General features: G+C 51.4%; 1 protein-coding gene across 8 annotated transcripts in view; it reads left to right on the forward strand.

The window, feature by feature from the left end:
• Positions 1-25,218, forward strand: part of PMFBP1 (polyamine modulated factor 1 binding protein 1) — a 2,317,386-nt gene that overhangs the window by 2,008,997 nt on the left and 283,171 nt on the right. For all 8 annotated transcript variants that reach the window (XM_078668626.1, XM_078668631.1, XM_078668625.1 and 5 more), the window contains one exon: positions 10,889-10,951. In XM_078668626.1, the coding sequence (XP_078524752.1) occupies positions 10,889-10,951 (63 nt within the window). The remainder of the gene's footprint in view (positions 1-10,888; positions 10,952-25,218) is intronic.

Raw genomic sequence — 25,218 nt, forward strand, 5'->3', positions numbered from 1 at the left:
CCAAGTCCTCAGGTAAGTCGAGGCACAAAAAGTCAAAGAAGCGACATCGCTCTTCTGACTCCCCCCAACGCTCGCACGACGCAGCCCGGGGTTCGGGCGACACCGCCCACGCGGCTCCGCCGGAGCCGCAAGTGCCGCGTCCAGCTCCACACCCGCCGGTCCCTGGGCTGAACATGTCGCCGGAGAAGATCAGCGCCTTCCTCACGGCCATGAGGTTGTGCTTCCCTCCGTCGGGTCCCGCCGAGGCGCCTTCGGGCCCCGTGGGTCCGTCTGGGAGCCCATGCGGGCCGGCGGCTCCGGCCCCGGCACCGTCGGTTGTTTCGACCCTGGCGCCGTCGACGACTGCGGTCCCGACGCCGCAGGGCCCCTCAGGATCCAGGCCTGGATCCGTGACGACGCCGGTCGACCTTACGACCCCTCAGTCGGTGCCGTCACAAAGGCTGTTGTCCCAGACGCCGTCCCCGGACGGCGTCGTCCCCGATCCCCACCCCGGTCTGGATCCGGAGTCGGAACGCCGATTGGTGAACCCTTCACCGACGATCCGGCTCCATCATTTATTCCTGACTTTCAGGAGATGGATGACGAGGGGGATTGGGAGGGGTCTGAGGACCCTCTGGCACTGCAGAGCCTGTTAAGCCAGGACTGGGCAGACGAACTGGGGAAGGCCAGTGGTTTGGACACTTCGCCCGACACAGGATTTGTCTCCCCTCCTACCGTGGCTACGGAGGAGGGGGCTGCTTAAAGCGTGGTGTTGACTAGGGCAGCCAAGGCCTTGGCTCTTATATTGCGGGTTTATATAGCGCTAGGAATCGACTCCCGGAGGAGTATCTCCACGCTTCGACCGCTGGGGAACCCGTCCTGGCTCACCCTGAGAGATGGTCCCTGATGGGTATCTCTAAGGTGCGACCAAGCATCCCCGGCGGTCTGGGGGGGCCGTTGTGAAGATGAGGCAAGCTGATGCCCAGAGTTGCCGAGTGTGGTTTCCGACTAGAGTAGGCACCGAGGCGAGAATTATCGAGTCCGTTTTGACCCTGAGCTCTCAGTCGCTACCGTGTGGACTAACCTCCTCACTGAGGTCCTCAAACCGCAGGCAAGCTCCTCTGAGCCTCTCCTGCCGTTCAACGAAGCCCTCTCTGACGTTCTGTTGGGCACCTGATCCAAGCCCTCTACAGGCCTCCCTGTAGATCGGAACGTGGCCCGACACCACCGCCTTGCTCTGGGCGACCCCAGTTTCCTTTCTGTTCACCCCACTCAGGAGAGCCTGGTGATCCAGGCCTCAACCTCCCAGACCCCATTCCCGACCGCCCCTCCGGATCGGGAATCCAAAAGGTACGACCAGTTCGGCAAGAAACTATTCTCCTCACTGAGCTTGGGGATGCGGTCTGTCAACACCGCCTGCCTTTTGGGCCGTTACTCCCACTCTCTGTGGGATACGGTTGCGGAAGGGCTGCCGCAGTGCCCGGCGGAGGTCCAGGCAAAGCTTACCCAAGCCCTTGCAGAGGGAAGGGATGCAGCACACTATTCCATTTGGTCTGGACTGGATACCACGGACTCGCTACGCAGGGTGATTGCAACGACGGTGGCGGTTCGCCGCCACGCCTGGCTGAGGTCCGCCAACTTTTCGGGCGATGTCCAAGCTGCCCTTATGGACATGCCCTTTGATGGCCGTCGCCTCTTTGGCAACACGGCGGACAGTGCGCTGGAGCGTTTTAAGGACTCCAGGGCTACGGCCAAGTCCTTGGGCCTCGGCCCACGCCAGAAAAGTTCCGCCTTTCGTGGCCAAGGAAGAGGCGCCCCCTCACGTCCAGCTAGCCACAGGCCGCAGAACGAACCTCATTGCAGTCGCGGACGTGGTAACCGCCATGGCGGCGCCGGGCACACCGGCAAGGTCAGTCCACACCCGCCCCCTCAGCATCTGCCTCAAAATCCGCCGAGTCCGAATTTGGCCAACGGGGCCGTCGAGCGCGTTCCTGGGCCAGAAGTAGGACGTGGTTGCTATTCCCACTACTTTCTGGTACCCAAGAAGGGCGAAGGAGGCCTACGTCCTATCTTGGTCCTAGGGAGCGTCAACGGCTTCCTTCGGAAGGAGAAGTTCAAGATGCTGACTTTGGCTCAGGTCCTAGCTGCCCTGGACCCAGAAGACTAGATGGTAGTGTTGGACTTGCAGGACGCATATTGCCACATCCCCGTCCTGCCGGCCCACCGGCGCTACCTGTGGTTCAAGGTAGGCCATGAGCACTTTCAGTTTACCGTGCTCCCCTTCGGCCTTACCAGAGCCACAGGGGTGTTCACGGAAGTGATGGCGGTGGTCGCAGCTCATCTGCGCAGATTAGGGGTTTCAGTCTTCCCCAATCTCGACAATTGGTTGTTGAAGGCGGGCTCGCCCCAGACAGTCGTCTCCCACCTCCAGACTACGGCCGACCTCCTGCACTCGCTGGGGTTCTCCATCAACGTGCCGAAGTCACACTTGTGCCCCTCTCAGAAGCTCCTTTTCATCGGAGCAGTTCTGGACTCAGCGCAGTTTCAGGTTTATCCCCCCGAACAGCTGGTTCAGGATATTCAGGCTCTGATTCCGATCTTTCAGCCTTTATCCCGAGTCTCTGTAAGATTGACGCTACAGCTCCTGGGGCTGATGGCCTCCTGCATCCTTCTGGTGCATCACACCAGGTGACGGATGGAGGCTCTGCAGTGGGACCTGAAGTTTCAGTGGGCACAGCATCAGGGCAATCTGTCCGACCACGTCTGGATCTCGGAGGGCACTGCAAGGCAGTTGCAGTGGTGGCTCATGAACCGTTATTGAGTCAGCGGCAGATCTCTCTCCCTACCCCAACCAGAGCACTTAGCGGTGGCGGATGCGTCCCTCCTGGTGTGGGGGGCCACATGGGAGAGAGGGAGATCAGAGGCCTCTGGTCTCCGGCGGAGTCCCGGCTCCACATCAACCTTCTGGAGCTGCGGGCGATCCGGCTTGCACTGAAGGCATTCCTTCCCTCTGTCCGGGGAAGTGTAGTGCAGGTGTTCACGGACAACACCACCGCCATGTGGTACTGCAACAAACAAGGCGGGGTGGGATCATGGACCCTTTGTCAGGAGGCTCTGCGCCTCTGGACATGGCTGGAACACCAGGGCATCACCCTGGTGGTTCAACACCTGGCAAGTTCCCTGAACGCCAGGGCGGACGAACTCAGCCGCTGGTGCATGATGGATCACGAATGGCGTCTAAACTCGGATGTGGTGCAAGGCCTCTTTCAGCAGTGGGGAGAGCCTTGGTTAGATCTCTTGGTTGCGAATAGAACATGCAATGTCATCAGTTCTGCGTGTTGGAATTTCCAAGGCGGCACTCGCTCGGAGACGCTTTTCGTCGCGAGTGGAGCTGCGGTCTATTGTACGCCTTTCCGCCTATACCACTTCTGCCCAGAGTGCTGAAGAAGATCAGGCGCGACTGGGCCCAAGTCATCCTTGTGGCTCCGGACTGGGCACGAAGTTACTGGTATCCTGAGCTACTCAGCATGTCAGTCGATCCCCCGATTTGTCTGCCTCTTCAGGAGGACCTTCTGTCGCAGCAGCAGGGGACGGTCCTCCACCCGAACCTGTCCAGTCTCCACCTCCATGCGTGGAGATTGAGCGGCGGCAGTTTAGGCCATTTGACTTGCCTCCTGAAGTCTGTGATGTGATTCTGGCAGCCAGGCGTCCCTCCACAAAATCGGTATACGCCTGCAGGTGGAACAAATTTGTGGCATGGTGCACAGCAAATGCTGTGGATCCTCTTTCTGCCCCCCTTTCAGAGGTTCTCCTCTTCCTTCTCTCTCTTGCCTAGCAGGGCTCTGCTCTGGGCACTCTTAAGGGCTACCTCTCTGCCATTTCTGCCTTCTTGAGGCTTCCTGATCAGCCTTCTCTTTTCAAGTCCCCTGTTGTAAATAGATTCTTGAAGGGCATCACGCACATGTTTCCTCCTGTTCCTTTCGTGATGCCTCAGTGGGACTTGAACCTTGTTCTAACCTATCTGATGCGCGCTCCCTTCATCTTCTGACTCTTAAGACTGCATTCCTGGTTGCCATCACCTCTGCCAGGAGAGTGAGTGAGCCCCAGGCTCTATCTTCTAAGCCTCCTTTCCTTTGTGTCCATCTGGACAAAGTTGTTTTAAGAACGCGTCCTTGTTTCCTGCCCAAGGGGGTTACGGCCTTTTACATCGGGCAGTCCATCACCTTGCTCACCTTCTTTCCGCCTCCGCATCCTTCAAAAGAGGAAGAGAGGTTCCACCGTCTGGACCCAAAACGTGCACTCTCCTTCTACCTTGATCGCACACGCCTGTTCCGGGTGGATGACCAGCTCCTTGTTGGTTACGTGGGTGTGAAGAAGGGACGGACGGTGCACAAACGGACCATCTCTCGGTGAGTCGTGTTGTGCATCAAGGTCTGTTACTCCTTGGCTAGAAGGGAGCCCCCTGTTGGGCTGAGGGCCCATTCCACTTGCGCCACGGCGGCTACTACTGCCCTGGGTCGGGGAGTCCCCTTGCAGGACATCTGTCGGGCAGCTACGTGGGCCTCGCTGCAAACGTTTGCTAGACACTACTACCTGGACAGCCAAGTCCGGAGAGATGGCTTTTTCGGCCGTTCCGTTCTCCAGGACTTTCTGATGTGATCTTAGTTCGCAGACACACCACCGGGGTTGGTATTGCTGGGGTATCTATTCTAAGGTAAGGAATCTAACACTAACCTGTTTCTTTCAGATGCACAAGGTACTTACCTTCGGTAACGATATATCTGTAAGAAACAGTTGTTAATGTTAGATTCCTTACCGCCCCACCCATCCTCCCCATTCTGCGAACCGATATCTAGGGTTAAGGTCATCCCTTTCAGGGCCCTAGTTTCATGGCACCATTGTCGGTCTCTGTCATGGCTCTGCGTTCCTGGTGCGGAAAGCTATGTACAAGAACTGACGTCATCCCGGCGACGCCGACGACGGACGCGGAGCCGCAGACGACGCCTACTGACGCGCAGGGGTACTGCTACGCAAAATTTTCCGGATCCAGTCTGACGCCTGGGGATATTCTGAGGTAAGGAATCTAACACTAACTACTGTTTCTTACAGATATATCGTTACCGAAGGAAAGTAATTTGTGCATCAACACCACCAGGTCTCAGCAGAGACCGAGCGTGCGACCACTGCTGTCCAGTTTATACAAAGCTCCCTTTACACCAAGATGGCGGTTTACATTGCTGCCATGCCCGCTTTCTAGGAATTGTGAGAGAAGCGAACATATACCGCACCCGCCGTGCACAGAACAGGGCAGAAACGAGGACAACCACAGGTCAGAGAAGGAAGATCCATAGGAGGTTTTGCCTTGCTACTAGGCACTAGAGATAGGAGCGGCTGTCAGACAAAGGGCTGCATGGTGTTCAAAGACCGGGGAATGAATAGGTGTACTTGTACTCACCATTTCTGCACTTGATCCCCACATGGAACCCAATCTGCATCTTCCCCAATACAGCGGCTGTCATCCAGCCTCATGGGGGGCTCTTAGGACCACTCAGGGCTCTGGGCATCTCAGTAGTGAACACACTATCTCCTCAAACCCAACAAGACTAGGGAGCGGCAATACCCCCGGCAGAGAGGAGGAGCGCATTCGCCGTCAGAAGATGAGACCAGGCGGAAGATGATAACCGGTGCCCAACACAGGAGTAGGAGGCTCAGGAGAAAATGTAACAGAAAGGGGGCCCGGCTGACTGAGGGATGAGTGGTGACCATTGCGCATGCAGCAGCAAGCCATCAGCAGCCCCGTGGGACAAAAGAAAATCAAAAAACAAGAGGTGCATATGTAGGAGAGTAGGGTCTGCTTCCTATGGTCACCCCCACTTTTTGCTTTTGCTTTACTGGTTTTCAAATTAGATGTGGCTGTGGGCCTGCTAATCAGACCCACAGCCCAGATGCACTCTCTCTAAATTCACACCATGTACTCTAGGTACATTCACAATTGGGAATTGGTTCACCTTGTCAGCCCCTGTAGAAGTGTACCTTAGGTACTCAGGGCATAGGTGTAACCAAGGCCTACCAGGGGCTTCAGCATGTATTATGCCACCCCTGGCTTGCCACTCAAACTGACACAACTGGCTGATCACTCAGCTGGGGCAAGGTTGTGTAATCGCCGCTTGCTTAGGTATAGTATTCCTATATGTACCCTTGTATATAGACACACAGTAACCTATAAGTCACTCCTATGGCAGGCCTTAACAATCCTGGAGGCAGAGTGCTTGGTTATGTGTGAGATGGTGCTTAGCATGAGCTGAGCCTGTCTGCAGCTTTCGGAACCATGTCCTTATAGCTGTTCTATGATAACGCAATACCATATACTCTTAAGTGCATTATAATCCTCGCGGTTACATGCTAACTTTGGTTTGGCTTTATCTAAACATGTCGTGTAAGGTGTTATACGCTTTGGAATACTACCCCCTCGCCAATTCTGGCGACGGGGGTAGCATTCCTCCCTTCTAGAGGGAGAAGACATGTTGTTGCTGACTATCCCGGTTAAAGTTAACCAGAGCCCCAGCGTCACAAAATGGACGCTGCTGCCACAGACACAAGTCTGACCTCCTGCTACTGGGAGTCCTTCCAGTCACAGAGGTTTGGACAATAGGTTTCCTGCCTGGAGAGGTGCGAGCACCACCCCAGACAGGACTTTGTGTATTGGGACAGGGAGGGCTGAATAGAATGAGACACTGCCTGGGGCACAGTAGGTGCTCCATGCATACCCCCGTTCAAACCGGTTGCTGGGGCACTTCAGCCCCAGCTCTGGCGCGAAACTGGACAAAGGAAAGGGGGTGTAACCACCCCCCTTCCTGGTCCCACCCATAGGAGGGACCTAGAAAGTAATCCAGCCCCTTTTAGTTGTATAAAGGTAGGAGCCGAGTGCTGAGATTTTTAGATTAATCCTGAAATCGATACTTGAAACGAAACTCTGGACCTTCAACGTTCTGCTGAAGCTGAAGACTGAAGAATCTCCCTTGTGGCCAAGGAGTGACCAACCTGGGCAACCAGGCACCATCCAGCAAATCAACGGCTTGCTTTGTCGACACTCCCGCCGGGACCCGAGCACAGAGCCTGACAAGACCCAGACTTCCAGACCTCTCTGACCCTCTCTTCATATCTGCAGCATAGCTGAGATCCGTGGAGGCGACGAGACACGTGGGACCGGCCATCTTGAAAAGTCCAAGACTTGCTAACTGTGCAGCTCCGGAGGTATCCTCGAAGCTGTGCACTGGGGATTAAGAAACCCCGAACCCGAGCTCCACCTGTACCGAAGATCAGCCCTCCACACTCCACGAGTTCTGCGTGTGGCCATTCTGCTTGTGTTCTGCTCGAAGCGTTGGCCGGTTGCTGGCCCTTTGGCTAGTAGCCTCTGTGACGACAATCCTTTGAAACCAACTCGCTGGTCTGGTTGCTCCAGACTGGCCCTTGCCTCCCTGCAAAGGTGAGGCACCTCAGACCTTGCTGGTCTGCATCAGAAGCCTTCTTTAAATCCTGCGTTGGTTGCCTTTGCCAAGGCTTGTTGACTCCAATCCGGCGGTCGACCCCTCCATCTGCGAGAATCTTCGTGGGACAGCTCCTCTCCAGCATCTGGTCGTCCTCGACGCCTCCTGGTCCGTGTGGCTGAAGAGACAAGCTTCCCGACAGCACCTGATTGCTCCTCGACGTCGTCTGGTTCCTTCCTGGTTCCACTCGGTCACTGGCTTGTGACCCAGACTCTGTCCCCTCTGCTTTCAGGTCTTCTTAATCCTCGATCCGCCCTTGGATCCACCCGGACATCTTCCTCCTGGTCGCCTGCAGCATCTTTCTTCACAGGCTCCATAGACTTCAACGGCGAAACCAAACACATCTTCACACCTATGCGCCCGCTTCCTGTGGGTGAGGTAAAGCGAGTACTTTGGTGCTCCCAAGGGTATTGACTATCCAAGTGTCTAGGTTTTTAGTTGTTTCCTTCTAGATAGACCGGAAGTGTCCTAAATCCTTCTTTTTCTAAACTCTAAGTTCCCATTGACTTAACATTGACTCACACGTGTGTGTGTAAAGACACTGCACGCGCCGCCTGTGGGCCTCCTACTCCTAACCTAAGGTTCAGATAGTGTAGCCCCAGCGATTCTCTAGGCCCTAATCCTTTCCTTTTCTCCTGACGTGGTACTTATACCACTAACTTAGTATATGGTTTGCTTCGCCCCTAGGGCCTAACTGTATTTTGTGCAACTTAACGTATTCTGACTAAGTAACTTGTGATGTGCTTTTGCCTCTGATCTCATAAAGAGTTCAGAGAAGTGTGTTAGTAAATAAATACATATATATTTTATATATATCCTGTGTGGTGTCCTTTCATTTGATATTCATGGGGCTACATATGGTAAAACAGCTGGCTTTACACGCCCTCAAGAGTCTTTTAGCCTAAGACTATTCTGTCCACGCTACCACTAGGATAGCTGGTCTATAAGGTTGACTTACAACCATCACCATAAGGGTTGTTTGGACTGGTGCAAGGTGTTCACTAGAATAGTGAACATCATATACCAGGCCAACTTCTCACAGCATACGTTACCGTGGGTGAGGCGCTGAGGAAATCAAATGCGCACCAGGCTAATAAGATCTAAAGGCCTGTTTTCCAACACACAAAGGCCTGTTGTGTATCACGTTGGAATTCCAAAGGCAGGGGGAGCAGCTGTGCAAAGGAGAGCCTTCCCATGCCGTCGTGCAGTAACAAAAGAACCAAGCAGCTACGGGCACCAAAGCTGAACACAGGCAAACATTCACACGAGTAGGAAACAAATAAAAAATAGTCCTTCCAACAACAGATAAACAACCAAAACACGTAATGATACAATACTACAAAAAGGAAGGACAAAGAGATGGGTTGACCACTGACGAGCAAGGATTTTTAAAAGACACTGAAACAAACAAATGAAAAGCAGTGGGCAGGCTGGAAACACACAAAGAAGTATATACTTAACCCCTTCGCTGCTGGCGTCGGCCAACGGCTGTCACGCGCACTACCTTCGTAGTGCTGTGCACGTCCGTTGACCGCCGCGGCCCCGCCCACTGAGGTAAACCGCCGCACCGCGGCGGAATTGCCGCCACGGTTAAGCGGCTAAGTATATATGAGAGGTCTTGAATGCTCAACCTAAAAAAGTATGCAGTCTTGGTGCCACACCCTTACAGTGAGGTAGGTCATACTGTGTTTCATCTGAACTGTGGTGGGCTTACGGAATGCCATGCAGGGAATGTGCTTTTCTAAAGCATATTGACTGTGAGGTAATTTGTGTGAGTTATGTTATTGACATTTGTATAACACACGCCAGTAAGATGTCAGAGTGGTGCCGGTTGTCTAGGTGCGTATCCCATCATCGTTTGTAAAGTTTGAATTCAGTGTTAGTCTGTAAATCCATCGAGTTGGTCCATCGATTGGTCCAGGTAGCCGTTAAATCAGTTGAAGTTAATGTTGCCGCTCAACCCAGAGGAAGGCACTGTAGAGTGAGGTAGGAGTGCAACGTGGGGGCGGTGGAAGACGGGGTGGAGCCGGGGTTAATGCCCTCGTGCACTCGCACTAGGTGATGGCATAATGTATTAGTGAGGAGGCCTCTGTACTAAAGACTGGTGAGATTGAGAAGTAGGGCAGGGTGGGCGGGTTATCTTGTTACCACACAAATGATGATGTAGCACAAGGTAGAATAGGTGAGAGGCGTGCAGTGTCAAGCAAGGGCAGTTCAGGGTAAGAGTGGTGCCACAATATGCAGCGCAAGGGAGATGCCATATCTTCATTTGGGGCCATAGCAAAGGCAAGACATGAATACGGGCATGCGTTATTAAGCCTATAAACAAACCTTAAGGCAACCTAAGTCAGCCTCGCCCGCTCGACTCGATTAGAATTTTCTCTTACAAAACAGTCACTTGCCAGGCCGGCGACCTTTGTAATGCTCTGTTATAAACTGCGTGCAGCGGACGATAACACCTGGCAAATCTAGTCTGGTCCGATATTAATGTACAAGGGGGAAACGGATCCCACAAGAATCATCTTGTTAATAGTATCTGGTCATTGGAGTTGGGCGACCTTTGGAACAAGTAGTGGTTCCCTATCCCATCTTGCTAAAGTTAATTCACTTAATCTAGCACTTTTGTCTTGCACATTTGAACTTTATTAGAGCACAGTCTCGTATATAGGAACCAAACTAGTGGTGGTTCCCTATCCCATCTTGTTAATCTGGCACTTTTGTCTTGCACATTTGAACTTTAATAAAGCACAGTCTCGTATATAGGAACCTTATTTGGCTGAAAACAATTGTCCACTTATCCTAGCCCCTACACCCGCTCCTTGAACTTGCACACAAGCAGTTTACCACCTATAGCAGTGTATTTAGGAGAACGAAAATTGGCAGTTCTGCAAATTTTCACTTTACTCCAACTAGGGATATTGTCGGTGCTTGATCAGTCATCACGAGATATTTATCATCTGTATTTGGCATTTTTATTTTTATAGATAGGAAGGGTTGAAAGAAAATGTAAAAATCCATTCATGCAATGTTCAATGGCTGAAGTAGTGACCTTTTATTCCTAATTTTTAATTGCTTTTTTACCGTATGATTGTGCTGTGTTTATGGTTTTAATTGGCTAATAAACAATAAACTGTGAGGCATGTGTTACCTTGTATTTATACCAAATGAGGGGCATTGTGCGTGTGGGGAGTGGCGTCATGTGCACTCTTGGGCATAGTGCAGAGGAGGAGAGTTGTTATTTGTAGTTAGCAAGGACCCCCTGAAAACATGAATATAGTAATTCCTAGGTCAGGGATAAACAACTCATTAAATGTAACAACCTATGCTTTGTTTACGTTCTAATATTATTTTTCTGTTAACAGAGAGATGCTCTGCAGAATGAACTCAACATACTAAGGCAAAAGCACACAGCTGTCTGCAGTGAGGTACGTGTCATCAGACAGACTCTTCCAGGATGTAAGCCTGCTCCGAAGTTAGACCCGTCTTTTCATAGCCCCTTCCTCCTCCCAGACTGTTTTTATGTAATCGTATGTGACTGTTTATTTTAGTGTGCGGCTGCTGCTCTTCTTGTAGTGTACAGCTACTTCAGCTACATTTGTGTTACACTTTAAATAAACCAGTATGTGAAAGTCAGAGCCCCTCTTTCTTGGGTAAGGCCTTCCCTCTCCAGAACCATTCTTTGCATCAAAAACTGTGTGCTTAGGTCCTTTCTGTAATTCTTTTGTTAGATTTTTGTCCCGCCTCCAACCTCTCTAGTAGAGCTATACAGACAAATTGATTACAAATTAATGCACCCCACACAGCGACTTCACCCAGGAAAATCCCCAGCCATGCTAATGCAGGGTGCACTTTTAGATTAGTTTACAGCACCAAATGTGCCTGACTGTGCTAAGTCAAGCCATTGGCAGGGTCGGACTGGTCTATATGGCAGTTTTGCAGTGCCTGATGGGCTGTTCTGACAGTCCAGTGTGTGGCCCGGTTTTTAGGTTGAGCCTGGGCAGTGCATAGGTTGCTCTGCAAGGCATGCTGTATTCGTGCATGGTCTTGAAGCTCCGCCCACTCCCTACCCAAATTTTTCATTGGCTTATGTCATTGTCCTTTCTAAATGCTGGCTTCTGATTCGTTAAAAGGCTTCTTAGTACCTCCTTAATGCCGCCTTGCCTTCATTTGTAACCTCCAATGAGGACTAGCCCTTTTACTTTTACTGTTACATAGTATGTCTTATTGAGTCTGTAAGCACTATTTTCTTTAAGGATGCTCTCCTACTGCAGGCACAATATGCTTTTCCTGCAGCATTCAGTGCACCATGCGTGCTTTCACTTTCCAAGCAGCCCGGGACAATAGTGGCCACTTCTTTGAAACAAAATAAGTCTTGTATTTACAAGAGTTTGAGCTACTGGCATTGTAAATGGCAACGCATTTTATTTATGTGTTAATTATCAATACGGATAAATAAAAGGCATTGTCATTTACAATGGCAATAGCTTAAACTCTCACAAATGCGAGACCTATTGTATTGCAAATGCTTGTTTAGCAGTTGTATGCCAGTTTTATGGCTAGGTGGGCCAGTTTGTACTGATTTCCTTGACAGTACCACTTTAAGTTCCGGCTTCATTAATGTGGCCACTTCAGCGTTTTGGACCGAGGCAGTGGTTTCTGTGTGAGAAATGTAGCAGACGCTTTTACTGCATTGAAACAGACTGAGCTCAGTGTTTGCATGCACATGAAGGCAGGCTATCTGAAAGAGACTATTAGTTATAGATTCCTTACCTTAGAATTACCCTGAGGCATCAGACTGGATCCAGAGAATTTTTTCTCAGCAGTATCCCTGCGCGCGGTAGGTGGCGTTGATCGACATCACGTTCGCCATTTGGCGTCATGATCGCCAGAATTACATCACTGTATCTACTTAGAAGCCGCCCTGCGCGCTGACGTCTGTTCTTTCTTTTTCCGCACCTTCCAGCGCAGATCCGGAGAGAGCCGTACCCTTGGTAATTTTTTGACTAACTTTTTCGACTTTTGTCGACATCTTTTTCGAGTTGTTCGATTCCTGGTGCACAAAGGGATGTCCCATTGTCGAACTGGCTTCAAGTCTTGAAAATCCTGTCACAAGTTGATGTCGGTCACGGACCCGCACTTCGTGTGCCTCTAGTGACTGGAGGGCGTCCACGACCCGAAGTTGTGATACGACTGTCGGGCCATGAACCCGAAGTCTTTGCAGGAGTGGTCTCGAAAGCTTCTGGAGGCCCGGTAGTCAGCTCTGCGCCGCTCGAAGTCCCGGTCGAGAGGGAGGTCACGGGACCGGTCGTGGAGTCACCACCATCATTCCTCCTCGAAGTGTCCATCATCAGGTAAGTCGAAGCACAAGAAGAAGGCGAATAAGCACCGTCGCTCTTCGCCTTCTCCCCATCCGTCAGCCAAGGGGACGCAGAAGGTCATTGTCCTTCTGCTCCGCCGGCGAAGCCTACTGGCCATGGCTCCGAACATCCCTCCCTTCACAGGAGCTGGAGCGTCCCCTGCCCAGCTTCCTGCATTTTACAAAGCCCTCCACTCCATCTTTGGGCAGCACAACTCCGCCGGTGAGCCTTTTGGCCCCGCGGACTCAGCTTGGGCCTTTAGGTCTTTGATGTGGGTGGCTCCAGCCTTGATGCCACAGGGCCCCCAGGGATCCAGGCCTCGGTCCGGATCGGTGCCGGTTGACTTTACAACACTTCCCCCAGCACCGTTTCCTCAGACGACACCTCCGCTCCCTCTGATGCCGGTTATGTCCCCGGCCGGCGTCGACCCTGGTCTCACCCTCAACCTGAGCATGTAGCCGTACTGGCGTCGACTAACGCCGGTACTTTTGTACCACTGTTATAGTCTGGCGTTCCTTATCACCCTGAGTGGTAACCAGAGGAGGGTGAGGAGTACTGGGAGGGGTCTGTTGATCCTGTGGCAGACCAGTTTGAAGAGCCAGACTGGAGAGAGGAGTTGGGCGAGGCCCGTGGTCTATCTACCTCCCCAGACCTTGGTATGCTTTCTCCCCCTACCGTGGCCACGGAGGAGGGAGCCTCCTACACTGTGGTGTGGTGTGCCTTGGGCTTTGAGCTTCCTACGGTGGCAGTCAGGACTAACCTCCTGACTAAGGTGCTTCTGCTGCCGTTCAGTGAGGCCCTCACAGACATTCTTCTGGTCACTTGGTCCATGCCCAGCACAGGGGCTCCTGCGGATGGGATGATTGCCCAACGCCACCGCCACCTGTGTTACCCAATTATCCTCTCCCAACACCCGACCCCCAAGAGCTTAGGGCTGCGGTCGGTGAACACTGCATGTCTCTTGGGCCATTACCCCCACTCTGTGGGGGGCACGGCCGTGCAAGTGCTGCCACAGTGCCCGGAGCAGGCCTGGGCTGTACTCTCCCGTGCGGTCGCAGAGGGTAGAGATGCAGCAAAGTTTGCATTCAATGTGGGCTGGATACCGCCGACTCGCTGGGTTGAATGATTTCTACGTCAGTTGCCTTGAGACGCTACGCCTGGCTGAGGTCCACTGGCTTCTCCAGGGATGTCCAATCGACCCTTTTGGACATGCCCTTTGATGGCCGTCGCCTCTTTGGCGACAAGGTGGACAATGTGCTTGAAATTGAAATTAAAATATTTATAAAGCGCACGACTACCAAGCAGTTTCTTGGCGCTAGGGATGCGGACCAGGGGGCAGAGGGCGGGGTAAGCCGCTAGTGTGGGAAAGTCTGGGTGAAGAGTAATGTTTTCAATGCTTTTCGGAACTCCAAGTAATGAGAGGAGGACCTGAGGGGAGGGGGAAGGGTGTTCCAAAAAGCGGGGGCTAGAGTGGAAAATTTAACGCCTCCGGACTTCTTCTTCCTGAAGTGAGGAACAAACAGAAGAGATTGCGAGGAGGAGCGCAGCTCTCTACTGGGGAGGTAGGCCTTAATTTCAGAGGTAATAAAGGCAGGGGCCGTCCCTGCCCGGGCCTGGAAAGTGATGCAGCCCATCTTGAAAAGGGCGCGCTCCCGGATGGGAAGCCAATCCAATGCTTTGAGCAGGGGGGTGACGTGATGAGACTTGGAGAGATTGTAAACAAGTCGAGCGGCCTGGTTTTGAACCAGTTGAAGTCGCCAAAGGTTGTATGCGGGGACGCCGGTATACAAAGCATTTCCGTAGTCGAGGCGGGAGATGACCATGGCTGAAAGAATAAGTTTGAGGGCAGAAAAAGAAAAGAAGCGGGAAATCTTTCGAATAGTGCGGAGAGTGAGGAAACAGGATGAAACAACTGAGCTAATCTGGGAGTGCAAGGTGAGGTGAGCGTTTAATTTTATCCCTAGGGTCTTGACCGAAAAGGAGGGGGAAGGAGGAGAGCCCAAAGAGGAAGATCAAAACAAAGAGTTCCAGGGACTGGAGCAACCACCTGTCAAAATCAGCTCGGTTTTATCAGGGTTTAGTTTCAAATGGTTGTAGTTCATCCAGTCCCTGATGAAAAACATAACAGATTGAAAATTGTGGATGGACTCTGGGGAGGAGGATAAATTAAAAATAAGCTGGAGGTCATCAGCATAATTTTTGATCGTGACCTCCATCTGCTGTAGTGCAAAAATAAGAGGGGAAATGTACAAGTTAAACAGAAGGGGGACAGAGAAGACCCTTGTGGAACCCCACATTGAACCTTACAAGAAGGAGCAGAGAAATCAGCCAGGTGGACAGCCTGAGTGCGATCCCTCAGGAAGGAAGGAAGCCAGACCAGAGCGGTTCCCCTGATGCCAGCCGCCCGACACGGGAAAGGAGGATGGTCAACCGTTTCAAAGGCGGCGGATAAATCAAGAAGAACCAGAGCTTGGGGTTGGTTGGTGTCCATACCCTCTCTGAGGTTGTCCATAACGAAGAGGACTACGGACTCCGTCGAGTGCGCAGGGCGGAAACCTGCCTGACGGGAGGCTAAGCAGCCATTCTCCTCAGCGAAGGCGCTGAGCACTTTGGTGACGTGGCGTTCCAATATTTTTCCTAGGAAAGGTAGGAGAGAAATAGGGCGATAGTTTACAAGTGAAGAGGGGTCTGCACCGGGCTTCTTTAGGATGGGAATTATTGTCGCGGATTTGTGAAGTTGTGAAACAATGCCTTGGGCAAGGGAGTTATTGAGGAAAGTGAGGGGGGGGGGAGGGAGGACAAGCTAGATAGATTTGTCTCAAGATGTGTGCAGGTCAGATGGAGAGCCTGACTTTACCATTCGGAGGAGAGACAGAAACATCTCTCTGGTCAGAGGGGGAATGTGGTCAAGATACGACCAGGCAGGCGAGGGCTGAGGATCCGAAAAAGAGAGAGAGGGAGGAGAGATGTTGGACTTAATAGTTATGATTTTCTCCATGAAATAGTTATTGAGTCGCAGAGGGCCTGAGAAGGGGAGGGTTTGAGGGTGACTCTGTCCGAGTAAGCCAGGTCCTGCACAATTGTAAAGATTTCTCTCGATTGGTTTCCAGCGGACAACATTTTTGAGGAGAAATAGTCGGTCTTGGCAGAGAGAATGGACTTCTTGTATTGATTAAGAAGTGTGGTATATTGTAGCTTGAGAGTAGGACAGTAGGCGCGTCTCCAAGCGCACTCTGCCTGCCATACTGCCAATTTTTTCTCCTTGAGTTCGGCGTTAAACCATCTATTTGCGTCGTTGGCGCGCCTGGCAGTAAATCGTCTTAGGGGGGCCACTTGATCGCAGCCTCTGGCGAGCCATTTGTTTAGAGTGTCCGCTTGGGAAGAGGAGGAAAGATCTTGAAGTTTGGGACTAGAGGCATAGAGAGAGAGGAGCAGAGGGATGTCATGTCAACGTGGTTCCAATTGCGTACCCAGGTATTCCTAGGGAGAGGAGGTTTCTTAGCGAGACTGGGGTGCAAGAAAAAGGACATTAAGAAATGATCAGACCAGGCACATGGGGAGACAATAGGGGAAGAAACAGGACAATTGAGCGACCAAACCTGGTCCAGAGTGTGACCGTGAATATGGGTAGGGGTGGGAACGTGGGACAGAAAATTGAAAGAAGAAAGAGATTCCGAGCAGGGTCGGAGGGCCAAAAGTTAAAATCACCTAGCACTAGGATAGAGGAATTATTCACCGCCAGGATAGCCAGCAGGTCCTGGACAGCGGGAAGAAAGTGCGGAATTTGTTGTGGAGGGCGATACATGAGCAAGCACGTCAGAGGTGTTAGGATGGAGGCAGAGCGCACGACTAAATAGTCGACCGCTGTGATGGGGGGAGCTGATAATAGCTGAAAATGGAGTCCAGAGCGGACAATCAAGGCAACGCCACCGCCCGCCTTCCCAGCCGGTCGGTCAGCGCGGAGGGCATAGTAAGAGGAGGGGAGGGCGGCTAATAAGATTGGCAGGGAGTCCGGGCAAAACCAAGTCTCTGTGAGAAACAGAAGGTCGGGCTTATGCGTGTCAAGCAGAACGAATAGTTCATGATAGTGCATGACTGCGGCTCTAGTGTTCAAAAGAAAGACCGAGATTGCAGGGGCCGCACAGGGTGAGGGAGGTGGCTGTGGTGAAATAAGGGGGGGAGGGGGCGGGGGCAGAGTGCAGGGAGTGAGAAGGGGAGTGGGTGAAAACAGCCTAAGGCCGAGTTTGGAAATGTTGGCAACGGTGGAACCTGCCAGTGGCCACGAACCTTGTAAGGATCGGAGCTGGGCTGACGAGTAAGTTAAAAAATGGGCAGAGTGGGGTGCCCCTTGCCCCGGATGGCCGCGGACGGGCGCAGACGGGCTTGCCTTTGGCATGCAGCCGGCGCGCCCGCTACCCGCGTCCACTGCGCGTGCGCATGGGGAGGTCTTTAAATAGGGGAGGAGCGCGAGGACTGCAGCGCTGACCTGGGCAGCCTCTGTGCCCCGGTCCAAAATGGCGCCCGCTACCCCGTCAGCCCGCCGGTTCAAGCAGCACTCAGCCGTGCCGGATCGGGACTCGGGGAGCAGGGAACAACGGAATAAAAGTAAGTGCAAAATACAAGATTAAAACAACCAATTTAAAAAGTGCCGCTTTTTTACTCAAAGTGGCGAAATGAACAGGGCCTTCGCACACAGCAACAGCAGATGCGAACCCACTGCCACCGGGTCACTAGCATCCCTTGAGCGCTTTAAGGACTCTAGAGCTACATTCAGATCCTTGTGCCTCGTTGCCACCTTTCGCCCCATTCAGTCTGCCTTTTGCCACTTTTGTGGCTATGGAAGAGGTGCCCCCACCTCATTCTACGCAGGGCCACAGGCCGGCACAAGCTACCCAGCCTTGGCGTCGCCGGGGACGTGGGACCCAGCGGCGTGGGTCTGGAGGCCAGCGGGTGGGCCAGTCCATCAGTGCTCCATCTGCAGCAGCATCCAAACCTTCCTAGTCTGACCTTTAAGGACCACCAGTTGCCAGTGGGCAGCAGGATCCGCCATCTCCTCCCCCACTGACACAACATCACGTTGGACAGATCGGTTTTGCAACTAGTCCCAAGGGACTACTCCCTCCTCTTCAAGACTACCCCTCCCTCCATGCCACCCACACTCAATTGCATGTCGGAGGATCACTTGGCCCTCCTCTTCAGGAAGTTATGGCTCTCTTGGCCAATGTAGCTATCGAGCGAGTCCCTGTTCCAGAAGTAGGTCCTGGTTGTTACTCCCACTACTTCCTGGTACCCAATAAGGCCTGAATCCTATGTTGGATCTCAGGGACGTCAAGCGCTTCCTCCGGAAAGAGAAATTCAAAATGTTGATGCTCGCTAAGGTCCCGTATGCCTTCGACCATGGAGACTGGATGGTAGCATTGGATTTGCAGGACACTTACTTCCACATCCCCATCCTGCCAGCCCACAGGCGTTACCTTTGGTTCACGGTAGGTCACAGGCATTTTCAGTGTACCGTGGGCAACTTTGGCCTTACCAGCGCCCCACGGGTGTTCACGAAAGTGATGGCGGTGATCGCAGCTCATCTGTGCAGATCAGGGGTTCAAGTCTTCCCCCTATCTGGTCGACTGGCTGTGAAAGGCGGGTTTGCCCCAGGCTGTCGCTTTCCACCTCCAGACTACGGTGGACCTCCTTCACTCGCTGGGGTTCACTATCAACGTACCGAACTCTCACCTGATTACCTCTCAGAAGCTCCTTTTCATCTGGGCAGTTCTGGATACAGCGCAGTTTCAGGCTTATCCTCCCGTGCAGAAAATCCGGTATATTCGGGCTTTGATACTGATGTTTCACCCTTTATCCCGGGTTTCGGTGAGAAGGACCTTGAGGCTGCTGGGCCTCATTGTATTGTATTGTATGGCGCACTTATAAAGCGCAGCTGTCACCCAACGGGTATCCTGGCGCTGTGATCATTCATGGCCTGTACACGAGAAAACTTACATTAACAGTCAGCTACAGTGTCCTGGGAAACAGGTGAGTTTTTAATCCCTTTTTAAAAGAAGAGAGGTCTCCCAGGCTACGGAGGGACAGTGGTAGCGCATTCCCCAGCCTGAATGCGGCATAACCAAAGGAACGGCCGCCCATCCGAATCCTTCGCATTTTGGGGACTGCCACTAAATAAGCCGCAGCCGAACGCAGAGGTCTGGTAGGGATATACCAGGAAAACAATTCCCGCAGAGAAATCGGTCCCTGGCCATGGAGAGCCCGAAAGACCAGACACAAAGCTTTAAATTCCACACGCTGGGAAATGGGCAGCCAATGTAGATCTTTAAGTGCCGCTGAAGAAGAGTCAAGACGCCGTCGAGAAAGCGCCAGTTTTGCAGCGAAGTTCTGAACCCGCTGCAATTTGCCCAACAAGGTAATAGGAGCCCCCAGAAGCAGTGCGTTGCAGTAGTCGAGTCTGCTCAGGATGATACTCCGCACCACTTCTGGTCTGGCATGGGTCGGGAGAAATGGAAGAATCTTCCGCAGCGAGCGCAGAAGCGCCATGCAGATGGACACGGTTTTATTTACAAAACCATCCAGTTGTAAGTTGGATTCCATCATCACTCCCAGATTGCGGACCGAGTCGGATGCTGATACCGTGCCCTGGAAGGAAAAGGGCCAGAAATCTTGCGGGAGAGGACGCGGGATGCGATCTACTGAGCAGTGGAGCACCTCAGTTTTGGAACTATTAAACTACAAAGAGTTGTTACCCAGCCATTCCGCCGTGCTAACCATGCACTGATGGAAGGTCTCCAGCGACACTGCATCCTTACCCTCAAAAGAGAAGATAAGTTGGGTGTCGTCGGCGTAGTTGGTGACTGCGATGCCAAAAGATTTGATAAGCCTGATCAGGGGACGGAGATAAAGATTAAAAAGGATGGGACTGACGGCCGAGCCCTGGGGAACGCCCTGCTCATCCCTTTTGATGGAAGACCTAAAGGGAGGCAGGGCAACCACCTGATGTCTATCGGCAAGGTACGAAACCAGCCAGTCTAGGGCCCGGCCTGCCACCCCAGCCTCTTCCAGTCTCCTGATCAGGATACCATGGCTGACCGTATCGAACGCTGCCGACATGTCGAGCAGCAATAAAAATGCCGCTCGGCCTTGGTCCGCACGCGAACGAAGGTCGTTCAAAACAGTCACCAAAGCTGATTCCGTTCCATGGGCTGGTCTAAAGCCAAACTGCGTCAAGTCCAGGTAATCATTTGTCTCCAAAAAACTGGACAGGTGTTTTGTGACCAGTTTTTCCAGGATTTTAATCGGAAAAGGGAGCAATGATATAGGTCGATAATTTCCTGGACAGGAAGGGTCCAATGATTCCTTTTTCAGTAGTGGAGAGACTACCGCAAGTTTTCAATTATCCGGAACCAAGGCAGAGTCAAGAGATTGACAGCAAATTGCATGGAGTGGAGGAAAAAGTTCATCCCTAAACAACTTCCAGAATTTATGCGGAAGCACATCAAGGGGAGAGCCAGAGGTTACTCCATCCGCTAGAGAGCAAAACTCCAGAAGGGAAGGAAGAGGAAAACTGTCCAACCGGGCCTTCCCATTCTCCCTCTCCAAAGTGGTTAGAGAAGCAGCCACAGGTACCTGAGGATTCAAATTACTCAGGATAGTTGCAATTTTATCCTCAAAGCCTTGGCCAACGCGTCACATAACAATTGGGAAGCTGGCGTATCTGTTATGACGCAGGCCGGGCCAATACCACTTCTGCCCAGAATGCTGAAGAAGATCAAGCGCGACAGGGCCCACGTCATTCTTGTGGCTCCAACTGGGCATGAAGAGTCTGGTATCCCGAGCTTTTGAGCATGGCCATCGATCTTCCGATCAGACTGCCTCTTCATGAGGATCTTCTGTCGCAGCAGCAGGAGTGGTCCTCGACCCGAACTTGTTCATTCTCCACCTCCTTGTGTGGAAATTGAGTGGCACCATTTGACAGTTTTTGACCTTCCTCCCGAAGCCTGTAACGTTATCTTGGCAGGTAGGCCGACCATCACTTTGCCCACCTTCTTCCCAACCCCGCATCCTTCCAAGGAGGAGAGACTCCACTGTCTAGATCCAAAACGTGAGTTATCATTTTTTTGGGATCGCACAAAACAATTCCGGGTGGCCGATCAACTCTTTGTTGGCTATGTTGGCGCCAAGAAAGGTCAGGCTTTGCAAAAACGGACCATCTCTCAATGGCTCGTCCTTTGCATTAAGATGTGTTACTCCTTGGCAAAAAAGGAACCTCCAGTAGGACTGCGTGCCCATTCCACAAGGCCGACAGCAGCCACTACTGCTTTGGGAAGTGGAGTCCCCCTCGGTGATATTTGCCAGGCTGCCATGTGGGCATCACTACACATGTGAATTTTTTTGGGGATAAAAGAGGGTCTAGGGGATAATGTTTACCGACTAAAATAATCTCCACACCCCTGGTACAATACATATATAACAAAATAGAAGATTGTTGGTCAATTTGTCAAACCTAATTCATATGCTCAGAAGGAAAGCCCATCAAACACAGATAATTTGATTAGCACCAGGCTTATGAACAGATCCCATCAGCCCACCACTCTGGCGGAGCATCGTCATCTGGGAAATGTAGGAGTAAAGTCTGTGTCGCCAAAACTGCCCGTAGGCTAACTGTTTGACACTCGACTTCAATCTCCTGATGGACTCAGCCAAAGTGCTATCAAAATATGTTAGTGCTGGTGGTGTGCAGTGCATAGTGAATGTGATGACTAAAAATGACTATACGGGCGGAAAATATGTTTATTCAAGATCGTCCAAATGTCATTGTTAAAAAACAACCTGATAGTATGGAAAAATGATTATCTTTTGGCAATAGGTGAGGTCAACATGTTTCAGCCGTAAGGGTAACAATGACCGGCTTTTGTCAGGACCTAAACAAGAATGGTATGCTACTGCAATATTAAACGATGTGCAACAAAATTCAACAGAATATTAGGGAAAATGAATACATCCGTGGTTGCGAACCACCCTACCAGAACTGAGTATGATCTGTGGTAATCGGTAGGTAAGTATGTAAAAGTGAAAAAGACATTATCTGGCCTGGCCTGAACCCATTCTGAGATGGGTCCAAGATGTTATTTTGGGCCATGTGATGTGACAGGACATTATTTGCGTGAGCTTCTGCTAGCTTACACACCCAGGGGAGCAGCGAGATGGGCCTAAAGTTTTCCGACTTTGTGGGGTCTAAGGTCGGCTTTTTAATAATGGGGGTGACCCAAGCTTGTTTCCAACAGGTAGGGACCACTGCCGAAGAGAAGGAGAGATTTAGAAGCGTGGCCAATGAGGGGAGGAAGAAGTCCAAAGACTCAATGAATTGAGCCGGTCTCATGGGATCTGACGGGGAGCCGGACTTAACCTTTCTACAGAGTTTGGCTAGATCACCATGGGAGATATCGGGTAGAAGTGATAGCCTGGTGCCTTTGATAGAAGGGTTGGAGGACTTAGTGGGATCGGAGGAGTCCTGTGAGAAGGCACTGTAGATTTTCCTCACCTTTTCGATAAAGAAGGTGGCGAGATCCTCGCATTGCTGTGTGGAGGTAATGCAGGAGGCTAGATTGCCGCAGTTTTGAAGTTTTTGCACCAGTTTGAAGATGGTTTTTGTAGGGTTGGAGCTGGAGTTGATTTCTTTTGCGTAGAAAGACGCGCGAGCCGCGCGTATGGCTTTGTGGTACAATTTTAATTTGGACAGGTAAAGAGCTTTGTCCCTGTCATTATACTCCTTTCTCCAGTTACGTTCGGCTACTTTACCTTCTTTTCGCAAGAGTTTCAGACTTTCGTTATACCAAGGGTTAGAGGGGGAGCTACGTCCTCTAGTCCATTTAGCTGGTATAAGGGTGTCAAGTCCTTTAATGATCCAGTCCTGAAAAGCAGCATAGGACGTGTTGATATCATTAGTGGCTTTGTGATGGAATTCTCCCAGGGTGGTAAAGAGATCATCAGTTTGTAGTTTATGCCAAGGTCTCTTAAGACAAGAGGGAGGCAAAACTTTATTGGACAGTTTGTTTACCAATATCGTGAATTTGATGAGAAAGTGGTCCTTCCATCCCATAGGTTTAGGTAGGGCAGCTCTGGCCTCCTGGATGTTGGTAAAAACGGGGTCAAGTAAATGGCCCGCAGAGTGCGTAGTGGTGTGAATAAGAGGAGTCAGCTGTAAAGCAGTTAAATCCGCCAGAAGGTTTCTGATAGTGGGGTCCGAAGTGGAGTCAAAGTGGAGGTTAAGATCTCCCAGTATAGAAAAGTTGGCCGAGGTCACTACCAGGGCATGTGCTACCTCTAGGAGTTCCTCAATAAACTTAGAGGCGGGACCCGGAGGTCGGTGAATGTAAAGGCCGGAAAGGGAGAAGTGGGGGCCTGTAGTGATTTTAAACCGGGCACTTTCACACCCCTTGATGTCTTCCTTCAGAAAAGAACAGGAGTATAGCGTTCGGTAAATGACGGCTATGCCACCTCCCCTAGTATCTCTATTAATAGATTTCATAGAGAAGCCCTCCGGCAGCGTAAGACTCGGAATGCTGGTCAGCTCTTCCTGGAGCCATGTTTCGCATAGGAATAGGATATCTGGGTTCTCATCGGTTAAGAGAGTATTAACCTCAGGGTGGTGCTTTACAAGGGACCTGACATTAAGTTGGAGGACCGTGAGAGGGATGTGTTTAGGCATACTGGCTTTATGTCCAGATAGGCATGGTTTGGGTGTGACAAAGTTACAGGACTTACATTGTAGGCCAGTCTGACCGAGGCAACCAACTAGCTTGTTACATCTCTGGCCCGAGTTGAGTGCGCGGAGACATTCTCTATCATAACGAAAACCAGTCCATGAATTTTGAGCAGGGGGACCGGCGAGAGGCGAAGACGGGCGTGCCTTCGGCGCGCAAACGGCGCGCCCGCTGCGCCCGTCCGCTGAGGATACGATAAATGCACATAATATAAAGGGGAAAGGGAGGGCGGGGCCTCCAAGGGGGCGTGGCCTCACGGCACGCCAGCAATGGCGGGGGGAATTGTTTGGTATTCGAAGTCCGCAGACAGCGCAGAGTCAGCTGTGCGGTGATCACAGGAGCCGAGTCCTGTAGTGCCAGGGAAGGGTAAGTGCTATTAAAATCAGCAAAGTACAAGTGACACACAAATTTTAAAAATGATACAAATAACTCCCGGCTTCTGCCTCAGGAGGATACGAGGTACTGGCAGAGAACGCTAGTGATCAGCGTTTTATACCAAGCAGGGCGGGGGGCGTGGCGTGGCGTGCTATTAAAATCAGCAAAGTACAAGTGACACACAAATTTTAAAAATGATACAAATAACTCCCGGCTTCCGCCTCAGGAGGTTACGAGGTTCTGGCAGAAAACGCTAGTGATCAGCGTTTTATACCGAGCAGGGCGGGGGGCGTGGCCTCGCGGCACGCCGGCAATGGCGGCGGGAATTGTTTGATATTCGAAGTCCGCAGACAGCGCAGAGTCAGTTGTGCGGTGATCACAGGAGCCGAGTCCTGTAGTGCCAGGGAAGGGTAAGTGCTATTAAAATCAGCAAAGTACAAGAGACACACAAATTAAAAAAATGATACAAATAACTCCCGGCTTCCGCCTCAGGAGGTTACGAGGTACTGGCAGAGAACGCTAGTGATCAGCGTTTTATACCGAGCAGGGCGGGGGGCGTGGTGTGCTATTAAAATCAGCAAAGTACAAGTGACACACAAATTTTGAAAATGATACAAATAACTCCCGGCTTCCGCCTCAGGAGGTTACGAGGTTCTGAGATGTAATGCTAAAAGTGTTGTCAACTCACGCAGTATGCGTATGGTAGCTGGTTGTATTAGGTAATAGTCAAACTATCTATTATTAAACGACCTCAATAACACTCATTGACCTGCACAGGTGTGTGAATTTGCAATCTAAGAAAAAATGATGAGTTTGAGGAAGTAACAATGTTAATGTCGATGCAGCACCAAAACGGGCCACAACATGTATGTTAGCTGGTTATCCAAAATTAATGTATGTAAGTACTTTAGTCTCTGCAGCTGTACACAGCAGGAAAAAAAGGAATGGGAGGCTCCCATTCGGACTACATCTAGGGTATGTTCTAGCAGTGAGACCGCAAAGGGTTCATTGGTATGTATAGGAGGATGGTGAACCTCAAATCATAATGAGACCCATGGGATGCTATCGTTGAGGCCACCAGTGTCGCATTTAAGTTTGAAAATCTACTTTTGTTCTTTAATAAAAAGAAATCTTGAGATGTCACTGACATGCGGTGGAATGAACGGGCGTTCTAATACAAGCCATTGCATGTCG

The sequence above is a fragment of the Lissotriton helveticus genome, chromosome 12, assembly GCF_964261635.1.
Source record: "Lissotriton helveticus chromosome 12, aLisHel1.1, whole genome shotgun sequence".
Taxonomy (NCBI): Eukaryota; Metazoa; Chordata; class Amphibia; order Caudata; family Salamandridae; genus Lissotriton; species Lissotriton helveticus.